The sequence below is a fragment of the Triplophysa rosa genome, linkage group LG19 (genome assembly GCF_024868665.1).
Source record: "Triplophysa rosa linkage group LG19, Trosa_1v2, whole genome shotgun sequence".
In the NCBI taxonomy this organism is placed as follows: Eukaryota; Metazoa; Chordata; class Actinopteri; order Cypriniformes; family Nemacheilidae; genus Triplophysa; species Triplophysa rosa.
The window spans coordinates 5,749,085-5,761,084 of record NC_079908.1 but is presented as its reverse complement, the minus strand read 5'-3'; the positions used below and the strand labels follow the sequence as shown (position 1 = coordinate 5,761,084).

Genomic DNA, 12,000 nt, shown 5'->3' with positions numbered 1-12,000 from the left:
AAATGACACACTGGACCTTTAACGGTATGCCTGCTGTTGTGTATTACAGGCTGGTTTGGGGCACTTGACATTTGCACACATGTAAACAAACAAAGTTCTGTAAAATCAGCACTTTTTTACTGTAAAATCTGTTGCATTCTTCCTTATGTATTAAAATGCTCTAGGGATCTCAACCAGTAATTTTCAACTTATTTATCAAAACACCACACTAATAGTACAAGATAATGAGATTAGTACAAAGTTATATAAATGTAATTGGTAGTCAGGGTTAAATATTCAAGCCCCAGTATGAAATCAGTATAAATCCAATTAATTAAACTAGGGATGCACGATATGTAAATTTCGTCCGATAACGGTAATCAATCATTTAAAATGTTTTACATTTTTATGCAATTTGCAGATAAAGAATAATTCTTCAACATTGGATGCCGATAATCAATATATTGGTCAATATATAGTATCTTTTTCTCTGAGCCTGAAACAAAGGGTAAAAAGCAGACAACTGCTTTTATTTTAAAACATTGATTACAGAAAACAAAGTCAAATGTAGTTTTTTGGCTACTGTAGGTTGACTTTAGTAGATGGGAAATCCTTGACTTGTTTAGGGAAAGAATAAAACGCAGCACCATCAACATGAACCATCAGAGCTTCTCCATTCTTGGTCTCATCTTTCACAAGAACAAGAAAGGCCTTGGCCACATTATCAGTCCTGTAAATAAACATACATGGGCAAGAATCATCAGATATACAAACAAGAACTGCAGTAGGGTTCAACAAGCAACTTTGAAGGCGAAGGTGTCTATATTCATGAGTCAACTCACTCCATAACGCCGTACTGCTCCATAATCTTCTCCGACAAATTCCTCAAGTGTGAAAACCTTCCAACGTGCTCCTCTGAACTAAATAAGGTCACAAGGTTTGTGTTCACAAAACCTGGACAGAGCATGTTGATCCGCACCCCGTGGTTGGCCAGTGTGGAAACTCCCTGTTGGCACAGCAAGGTGTGCACCACATTATTTCTAACTCCGTGTACTTCTACACTACAATTTTGAAAAAATACAATTAAAAATACATACTGCCATAGCCCGGGTGAACCCCACCACACCATGTTTAGTCGCTGTGTAGACGGGCGTTGGAAACAGAGGCCCTAGACCTAAAGTCGATATGCAAAGAATGCTCGAATACAATTTGACATTTTGTTTTCAAAATTTTTTTTTTATTCCGTTCTGTTTGTGATGAAGTTCTTTCAAATTGTTTAACAAACCTGCCAAAGATGCAACATTGACAATGACTCCTCCGTTTCCACCTTTATCCTTCTTCATATGTTCTAGAGCCAGATAGGTTCCTCTCACCACTCCACCCTGTAATGATCACATCACCAAAAATCATGTTCCCAGACAGAGCAACACAGACAGACAGACAGACACCTCGTACCAGGTTTATTGCAATAGCTTTCTCCCAGTCATTTTCATTGATGATCCCTGCATTATTGCACACAATGTCTATGTGGCTGTATTTTTCCACAACTTTTTGAAAAACTCCTGTAAAGTATAATATGAAGCGGTTTCTTTTATTCAGTTTTTACATTAAAGACAGATTCGTTTATTTATTTAATGCATTATATACAACACCTTTAAACTGCTCCTCTGATGTGACATCAGCAGTGTAAAATTCTGTCCTGTCTGGTCCATATTCTTGGTTAAGTGTGACCTTTAACTCATTTCCCAGTGATTCATTTACGTCAATGATAGCCACCTGTAATAAAAAACAAATCAGTATACTGTAGGGCAGGCTACAGTGCAGTATAGTAAACATATATAGTAAATAAGTAAATACACATTCCAAATATATAGACATTGGAGAAGTTCAAAAACGATCAAAACAAATAAAACCACTAATATTTGTTATTTTTTTAAAGCAACATCACAAATATACACAATGCATTTATAAACAAAAAGATCATATTTGAAATATATCACACTAGCATGTGCTCCAACGTTTGTTCCTATTATTTTAAATAACCCTTAAGAAAATGAACCACAGTTTTATTATAGTAAAAGTGTATTAGACATGTTTTTATATTTTTTATACTTTTTTCCCTTTTGGTTGACCGACTACTATTCGGTTTACTGTCCTACAAAAAAAAAGGTTAAAGTGGGGGTTACCATAGTGAGATCATGATAAATTGGTGGTTACTGTGGTTTTACTAGAAATAAAAACATGTTTACTATAGCTAAACCACCCTTTCGTAAGAATAAGAGATAAGCAGTTTTATTAGTATGTATTCAGTTCCCCTTTGTTGGAATGAACTACCAGCCTCCATCCGATCTGCAGCATCCTTCACAAGTTTCAAAAAACAGCTCAAAATAACTGTTCCGCATTCTGACTAACCACTAACTCTGTATGTCTGTATGTCTTACTCCAGCTTTAATCCTCCTAGTAGCATGGCCTTGTAAACTAACGGTACTGTTTAGCATGTTGACAAAATGTTTATATGCTCTCCTACTTGTAAGTCGCTTTGGATAAAAGCGTCTGCCAAATGAATAAATGTAAATGTATATAATACGCTAGTTCAAGTTCAACCGAGCATACAGACAGAAGAACGAAACGTCAGTATTAAAAAACATGAAAAACACAAAACAATATTAAAAAACATCAAACAACACGTAAGAACAACGCAGTTCTCTAGGATTTGGAACAGTGGTGGATGTAAAAACTCCAAAATAATATAAAGGGATAGGCTCTATTTACCTTTGCACCATTTTTAAGGAGTATTTCGACAAAGCTTCTTCCCAAACCCTGAGCTCCTCCTGTCACCAGAGCCACTTTATCTTTTAAATCCATCACAGCCTGTCGAATAAACACAACAGTTTGAGAAGGACGGCATCGGACTGCTGCTTTTAAATACGTGTGTGAGATAGCGTGGGGCGCTGCGCAGACCGATCGCGCACGACATCAAAGGTCTGTGATGTCATACGATGATCGGTCTGCACAGCGCCGCATGCAGTGAAGCCGATCCTTAGCCCATCACCAGACTGCCGTATTTGTTAGCGTCGCGTCTGAAAGATTTCAATCATTAAAACACAGTCCGTGACTTCATGATATTTTTTGAAAGCATGCATGCACGCGTGTCGGAACGCAATGTAACGCGCCCTGTTATCAATTATTTATGAGATGTTGCATTAGAGAACTTTATAAAACCCGAAAGAACAACACGACTTACCTCTTCAGCCAGACAACTAACTAACTGTTATCATATGTGGTTGTGTAACACAGGCAAAGGCTGATGGGAGGAGTTGCCTTATAGTTTACAGAGGAAACACTCGCTATGAGGGGCGCGCGCGCGCACACAGAAACTGAAGCAGAGCATTTGTCTTCCACATGTGGATTTGATTAAAACTTAGAAAGAACTTACAGCCTATAATGCTCAAATGAACAAGAAAACACAAAAAAGCATGAGCAAATAAATAGATTAATGACTGGATTATAGAAGGATGTAATCCTGCAGGTTTCTCACGGATATCGTCAATAATGATCCCTGCATTGTTGCACATAATGTCTTAATTAGTGTCCAAAGCGTTCCACGGCTTTCTGAAAAAGCTCCTGTAAAGAAAACTGCAAAGCAAAATCTTTTTGACTGCATTTACAGTCCGCTGACCCCTTTCAGACCCCTCCTTGAAAAATGAAAGATATAGGACTGGAATGAAACTGCGCTAGATCTCTAAAGGTTTTAACTGTAGCAGGGTTAGAAATAACAATCTCTTCGTCTGGGCAACTTCCTATAGAATATGGGTTGTTTTTAACAGCAAGAAGAGGAACGGTGCAGATTGTTTTGTCCAGATGCAGTGAATGTGGTGCAGACACAAGAATGAAGCGTGGAAGATGCATAACACCCCATTCAGACATCCAGAGACTTTGTCGCTGTGTGTCGCTTGTCTCTTTATGAGATCGTTTGAAGGCGCCTCTAGCTTGTTTGTCCTAGTAAAGTTTGAACAAATTCTCCAGTAACTGACGAGAGACTGATGACGTCAGCTCCACTGCTTTACTCCTATTGGTAGTCGCTCGCGAAAGTCGCTTGCATTTGCATAAAGTTGACATTTTCTCAACTTTTGTCGCTTCACTCCCGTCGCTGGACACGCCCACTTTCTGTCACCAACGGCACTGTCGCTCGTGTCGCCGGAAGTCGCCAGCTCTTCATTGAAATGAGTGAGATCGCGTCCCTCTCCCAAACATAACACGAGAAACATTACACAGCCCGACCACATCAGCTTCATGTAGTCTGTTTAATGTCTGATGCTTTTCTAAATTTAAACAAAATATACAACCATCCTGCCCCACAACACACAAACATGTGTCAAGGTTCTGCCTTGTCTGTTTTGTCTTGTCTCGGTGTCCAGTTCAGCCCTGCAACCTAAAACTCATCCTACAGCTTGTTTGTTAGCCTCATGTGTCTGTCCCTGTTGTTGGGATCTATCACTCCACTTGTGTCTTGTCTTTTACCAATGAACTGTCGCGGCTTATTCTGCATCTGGGCGTTATCTCATACGGATTCGGACACAAGGATGTCCAAATAAGGGGATTTAGTTGACTAAAAGCCAATATTGCTGTCTTTACAAACGATGTTCAGTTGACCAGAAGGGGCAGTCTAACTCTCACAATTGAAAAAAAAACCGTAGAGTTCAACGATCTTGCCCCACTGGTCTGTAAACAATAATAGTGGTTTGATGAAATTTCAACAATTTTAACAAACTTTAATTGCTGGTGCAAAAGTGATATTGATTTATTGCCATTAAAGGTATATTTCACCCCAAAATTAAAGTTCAGTCATCATTTATGCACCCTCAGGTTGTTCCAAACCTGTATACATTTCTGTGTTCTGATGAACACAGATGAAGATATTTGAAAGAATGTCAGTAACCAAACAGATCTCATCCCCTATTTACTGCCATAGTAGGGACAATAAATACTATGGGAGATAATTGGGGATAAGATGGTTACTGACATTCGTCCCTGTGTTTAGCAGAACAAAGAAATGTATACAGGTTTGGAACAATCTGAGGTAAATAATGACATCATTTTTGGGTGAACTATCCCTTTTCACATTGATAAATCAACCATTTTTAACATTGATTCAATGGTTTCTATCAGGGCAGGTACGTTTGTAAGATGTCTGCTCAAGATCTGGAAAACATCTGATTAACATCTTAGAAAGGGCAGTTTTACATGCATTCTAAATCATAAACATAAATGATAAGGCATTTTCTAATAGTTTTTGAACGTTTGTGTTCAACCGAAGCAAGAAAGTCATATACACCTGGGCATGAGTAGTAGGCCTAAATGGTAAAAACATCTGCATTTTTGGGGGTGAACTATTCCTATTAATAATGTATTTGCATCTTTTTCAAAATAATGGAAACAACTTGTATCCAGAAGATCCAACTGTATAGTCTACCAACTCACGAACCTCCTGCAATTCCCTCGCGAACCAGCAGGGGTTCTCTTTACCATAGTAGGATTCGTGGTAGCGCGCACGTGCGTTCACTTGTGCGCCGTCTCTTGCCACTCGCCGCTGTGCTTCTCAAACTCGCGCATGCGCAGTTCGAACTTAAATACTCCGCGTAATGGCCGCCCGATGGAAGAGGTGAATTAGATGCTCCCGTCTCCTCCGTTTTATTTTGACAGTAACAAACGAATAACGTCTCAACGTCTGAGCTAAAATGGTTTATATTCACCCAGAGACTCAGCTGAAGACGAAATCTAACAGCGTGAAGTGAGCAAATTGAGGTAACGTTACGTCTATTTATAATGTTATCATCATCGAGTCTTCGTCGATGAGGGAATAACGTAACGGACACAGTTCAGGACTGTGTTCTTTGCTAAGCAGATACAAACATAACACACTCCACGAATTAAAAGCATTACCTTAATAACGTTGTCTAGTTTATTTTAAGATCTCCAAAGAGCTTACATTTAGAGTTGAGGCTTTGCCATTAAGGACATCTTTAACGTTAACGTTCAGCGCAAACTCAGCACAACCAAAAGTCAGTCATTTTTCCTTCTAATTACGGTTAATTCGGCATTTAATGGTTAGCTAACTATAGTTTAACGTTATATGTCTGCTTGCTTCAACTTTTCAATATTCGAGCTGCTTTTCGTATTTTAGATGTGTGTATGTTAAGGCAGTATTGATGTGTCGGGATTACCAGAGTTCAGACACGTTTAGGGACACGCGTGAACGCGCATTTAAATGTGATTTGTTTAAATATAAAAACACAAAATTATAAACGTTGTATAACACAATTTTATTAATATATTGATGTTATGTAAGTCTGTTGAGGTTTTTCCAGCTGGTAATAAGAGAAGTAGGTGTGTCGTCGTTTTCTTCCACTTACCAAAGCAACGTTACCTTAATACCATGTTGCTTTGTGATATCATAATAGCTGGACAATGGTAATAGTAATATTACATTATTATGTTATTTTAATTGTTGTAGACGTGATACCATGGCAGTAGTGCGGTTTTGTTTCGATAAACAACATAGTTCATTTGTATGTATATGCATATAATAAACACATAAGTTAAGTGGTTGTCATCCTCACAGACATGTCCAAGCATTTTCTTTTGTATGTTTAAGTATTATTTCAGTAGTTTATATTTTCACTGGATCTTCTATAGAGCTAAACACGTGTAAACTCCTGAATGACTCTCATGACATGCATTCGGAAGCTCAGATGCAAAGATTTCACCCATCTTCATTTTTGTGCACATGTGTGTCTGCTATTTATTGTTTAACCTTGATATTTACTGTATAATTCTTTCTCAGTTGAGGTCGAGGCCCGTTCTGTGCCCTGCTGGTCATGGCGATGCGGGCCCGTTTGGAGGCGGTTCTCAATGTGGGTCTCCGGATCCCCAGTATCCTGCTGCTGGAGGTTCTATATCGCTGGGACGTCAGCTCTTTCTTCCAGAAGATCCAGAGAAGCAGTCTCAATAATAACCCCCTCTTCCAATACAAGTACATCGCCCTCTACCTGAATTATGTCGGTAAGTCCGAGCATGACGGACTAAACGATTTCCTCTTTATACACGAGGCACTGAATGAGTCAGGACAGTGTGTCAGATCATTGGTCTTGGCCTTAGTAGCTTTGAAATGAGACAAGAAGTTAAAGCCGTGTCGTTGTAAGAACATAGGCTGCTTTTCTGTTTGTGGTCGTGATGATATTCCACACATGTTTTGAGCGTGCTTGTTTTTCTGGCTGCGTGTACACCAAGCGAGCGACCACGTGGATTCAACACAATTTTTGCATCCTGCAGGGCTCTAGACTAACTTTTTGCACTGGTTGCACTGGTGCGCCTAACTTTTTTTCTTAGGTGCACCAGTACAAAAGTTAGGTGCACCCAAATTTTCGACCGCATCGCATTTAACACCGCAGTTTTACCAGTTCACATTTTTTTAAATCGCTGTCCATATAGGCAAAATTGACTTGTAAATGATTAACTAACAATCTGGTCAACATAAAGTTCTTTATTTGAAGCACAATTCTACAAGAAAGGTAACTTACTGAAAAAGTGTTGGTGCTTAAAGTGCTTCACTGAACTGAAACTTAAAACATCTCAAGATAAATGGACATAACCTGGGAGGTTGATGGCTCCGTGTCAGAGCATTGCTTATGATTTTCGGACAGATCAGGCCTTAACTTAACATTATTCACGAAAAAGTTGTCAATCGTTCTTTTCATCTTCTCTCATCATCCGCGCTACATCCAATCTGTTTAACTGATGGGCCTATAGGTTCCTCCCCTCTCTGTCTGACTGCAGCACACGCATTTTCACACGTACACTCCAGAGGTTGCGCTAGACTTTTTTTATTGTCTGTCATTTTGACTGACAGGCTCGTAAAAAATCCATCATAATCTATTATTACCCCGTTACTATGGTGCAAGGTGGCTTTACGTGGTAATTAGTATGTTCGTGATGTCATCACGCTGTACTTGCTTCTCGGAACTTGTTGTATTTTAATACAACTGAATGCCCAATAAAGCCGTTGTTGTTTATATTCATCTATATATTTAATGTTTTAATGTTTAAGTACATATGCGATTAGATCTGGAAAAACCCAACACATGGTGCAAATTTATATATTTATATACAGTTTTTGATACCATATTCAAGCCCTTTCCAAATCAGTTTTAATTTTGCTCATACCTTGTGTATGTAACAAAAGTTATGGCTGAGGTCGGCTGAAGCGCTAGGATTTTCAGGAACGGAATTTGGAGTAAAACGGGTTTAAAGTTAAGTGATGAAAATAAAAGCACAACAGTCCAGTATCACAAGTAAAAGTCACTTTAGAGTAGTAAAAGACTTACTCTAATAACAATTTAATAAAAAAACATTTCCCAGCGTTGAAGTCTATAAAAACACTGAACCGTTTGAATAAAACGAAAGTAAGGAAAATGGTGCAGGGCACACTTACGAGAGCTCTGCCATTATCACTACACAAGGAAACTAGCAAACATTACGGATAACAACTAATAAGCAGTGAAGCAAGTTTTACGTTGTTTATCATGTGCATAGTGTCTGGACTCTCGATCGTTTTGCGATCGGATAACTCCCGGTGCTGCAGACGGGGAGCTCTGTCATCTCACGAAAACATTGTATAAAAAACTTTGCATGCCGTAGTTTACACAGGACTGGCGGGAAATGTGCATTGATACTCCTTCATTCTTAATGTTATGTGGTTTACTTTGATAGGTGAACTGTCTTTCCCGCGTCCCAGCGCGACATCCGACAGGTTTTCCTAGATCGCATCACATATGTCTAGTCAGTAACAATGACAGGTGAAAACACGCACGTCCCTTCGCGAGCATAATACGCTCTAATGAAGGGAAACGGGGAGTTACAAATTGCCCTCATTGTAATCCGTCAAAATGACGGATGGACGGCCTTCAGATTTTTCCGTCACTGGTAAAAAATTATGTCAATGACAGAGAATTTTCGGTTAACGCGACCTCTCGTACACACACGTACAGGAAAATCTGGACCACGGCCAATCATCACTTCACTATCTCTGATTGGTTTAGACCACGATATGGGCCTAATGTGTGTCTGTTGTTGAATCACAGGGAGACTTTCAGAGTCGCGGAGACTTTTTTTCTCCCTCGAACGGCTGGTCGCACCAGTGCGACCTCAGATTTTTCTTAGTCGCACCATTGAGAAATAAGGTTGCATGTGCGACCAAATGGGTCGCACTCTAGAGCCCTGATCCTGGCTAAAGTCCTCTTGTAATGGGCCTGTGGAAACGCAGAGTCAGGAGTCGGGAGGATGTTTACGACGGGAAAAGTTTAGGTTGCTAACCATTAAATGTTTAATTAAACGATAAAATCGTAAGCTATAATGAAGCCCCGTTCTAGACCAAGATGTTTGCTTTGTTAAAGAAAAAGAAAGCAAAGATAATCAGGCCTGTACGTTAACTTTTTTTGGTTTAAAGTTTCGTAGCGCAAGCCAAACAGTTGTAGCACAAGTATAAAACGTCTGTTATATTAGGAAAAATATACACATACAAATATTTATGTGTAGTTTATTACATAAATAGGCAGGTATTGGACGAAGGACATTTATGTTACAGTTGGGCAAATTAGGACCATATAATTAAGTTTTTCCCAAGTTCCTTTTTTCCGTTTCCGAGTTATGTGTTTTCAATTCTTTTACTATACAATAATTATATATTTGTCCACATACTGTAGTATACTATTATATTATATACCATGGTAAACTGCAGTAAAATTCCTCCTTTTGCAGATTCAATGGTGTTTTTGATATTTTATTTATATACATATATTAATTATTAGTTTAGAAAATATAAGTACTCTAGTGTTAATAGTTTATCAATGTACTGCTAGAAAACTACAATTTACTATAGTAAATATTATAATACATACAGTGTTTTTAATCTGGCTATTTACCACACTTTTATTTTGATGGGTCATAGCAAAGAGTGTGTGGTTGACGATATCTTTTCTCTAGCAGTGAAATGCTTATGAAATAAACTCTCAGATGAGCTCTGGAGATGGAGTTCATGCACGAGCGTCACACACGTGTAGTAATGCGTTAAACAGCTCATTCACATTCACGCAAAACAAGCAGGTGACATATTTAAAGAGCCGGAAAACGCCTACGCTATGCCTTCCCTGTTTCCACATCGCGGAAATCACAGGGCTCTAAATATGCACTCAGTGCAGCAGGAAAACAAGTTTTAAATGCAAAAAAAACTAAAATAGCGGTGCACCATTGATTTACATCACATACAAGCAAGCACCGCTGCAAACACACCTCACACAAACAAGCGGCTCTGTCTAAATCACGTGCAAAACTGTATTGTTATTGTATTTGTAATTAGTTACTGTATTTGTATTTGACGTGGCCACAATAACACTACCGTGCATTTTCACTACCGTGGTATTACTGAACTTCAAGTCTTTGATTTGGTTGTAAGTGCAGTTGGTAAATCGTTCCTACTATGCAAATGTATTGGTTGACTGGTAATAGGTGTGTGCGGGTCGAATGTTGACGACTTTAGGCTTGATAATGTGCCGATATGTGCTTAAAAACATTGCTCTACACATGTCATAGAATGTTTGAACAGTTAATGCAAGCTAACAGATTTTTAGTCAAGTGAGCAGAAACATATTATACCCTTTTGGCATGTTTTAACACGTGTCTATGTGCAGTGAAATGAATGAATCTTTTGGTGATGGACTTCAAAGATCTAATTGCACAGACAAGTAACACAGCTGCCTGCTGACTTCTCATTGTATTGCTGTGATTGTTTAATTTATCAGGAACTTGGAAAAATGAAAAGATTGATATTAATCCATGAAGGCCTTGTTCAGAGTACATAAATGTAACCGTGAATGAAAGTATTTGCACACTCATACATTAGTGAAAATCTAACTTCTACAGACTAAATAAAGCTCATAGTTTTGCACATCTCCACCAACTTTCAGAGGGAAAGTGGGAAAGTTTCATTCATTTTCAATGAATGAAAGTTAAGGTGTCCTTCCGTCTCTTTCTCTATTTGCATTTGGACACCTGATTCCAGTCCAGCAGGTTTTAGTAACACTGATTTCTGCCTCATAAATGAATGACCACAGGGATAAAACTACTACAATCACATCAAAGCAATTCATTCATCCTTTGGCAAATATTGGCATGTATTGGGTCTTTAAACTTAAAAAAAATTAGAAGAGAATTGCAAATTTTCATTTATTCAGCTCTTCTAGATGTATTGTGGTCCAGTGTCTGTTGAATTTAAACAAAATCAAACCTCAGGAGTGACATCCAACAGCAATGTGAAAGACTGACAGCATAACATAAAAAAAATATTCGAACTTTTCCTAAATACACGTACAGATATTACTGTTGCTTAAAAGTGAATATGAACTTGTTTTCTTTGCAGTATGTGAAGTCTGAAAAAATACAGAGCATTTTTATGTTATTTTGACCTGTTTCTCAAGTTTTAAAAATATCAAAATTTAAAAATAATTTAATACATTTTTTAATTACTATTAAATCGTACATGTTTTTAGTTTTCTGTATGGTGAAAGAAAAACATGCTAAGCATTAACTCACGGAGTGTGCAGACGCGTGCGACTAGGTATAAATGCCCTCCAAAATTTTTCGAGACAGATTAAAATCCGATCACACAAGTCACTTGACGAAACTGGACAAGTGTAATTCATCTGATTGTTGAGGCTAGGGCTGTGTATCGCCAACAACTTTAGGATACGATATGCATCCCGATACAAGGCCGCGATACGTATCCTGATACGGGTCAATTTTTTCATTACATTTATCATACGACAGATTTACAGCAAAATATACTTGCAGAAAACTGCCATTCATAACTACTTATCAATTAATCTGACAAATCAATGCATAAAGTAGCTTTGAGAATGAGTATAAAGTTGCAAAAGATCATGTCCTTATACAGAGACCCTTGTTTCT

At 38.3% G+C, this 12,000-nt stretch overlaps 2 protein-coding genes across 3 annotated transcripts in view; one reads left to right on the top strand and one right to left on the bottom strand.

Annotated features, from left to right (window-relative positions):
* Positions 1–426: 426 nt before the first annotated feature.
* LOC130570672 (15-hydroxyprostaglandin dehydrogenase [NAD(+)]-like) lies at positions 427–3,319 on the bottom strand. 2 transcript variants are annotated; one of them, XM_057361052.1, is made up of 8 exons: positions 3,224–3,319; positions 2,752–2,850; positions 1,632–1,755; positions 1,435–1,541; positions 1,265–1,361; positions 1,077–1,153; positions 822–985; positions 427–709 (listed from the first exon to the last, which is right to left on the bottom strand). In XM_057361052.1, the coding sequence occupies exons 2-8, from the start codon at positions 2,842–2,844 to the stop codon at positions 559–561; spliced, it is 813 nt and encodes a 270-aa protein (XP_057217035.1). In that variant the 5' UTR covers positions 2,845–2,850; positions 3,224–3,319; the 3' UTR covers positions 427–558. The 2 variants fall into 2 exon arrangements, with proteins under 2 accessions (XP_057217035.1, XP_057217034.1); XM_057361051.1 differs by lacking the exon at positions 3,224–3,319 and having other exon boundaries at positions 2,752–2,948.
* A 2,270-nt stretch (positions 3,320–5,589) lies between these two features.
* rnf145b (ring finger protein 145b) overlaps positions 5,590–12,000 on the top strand; it is a 39,032-nt gene continuing 32,621 nt past the window's right edge. The window contains exons 1-2 of the mRNA XM_057360138.1: positions 5,590–5,784; positions 6,824–7,041. Coding sequence (XP_057216121.1) covers positions 6,858–7,041 — 184 coding nt within the window. The 5' untranslated portion in view covers positions 5,590–5,784; positions 6,824–6,857. The remainder of the gene's footprint in view (positions 5,785–6,823; positions 7,042–12,000) is intronic.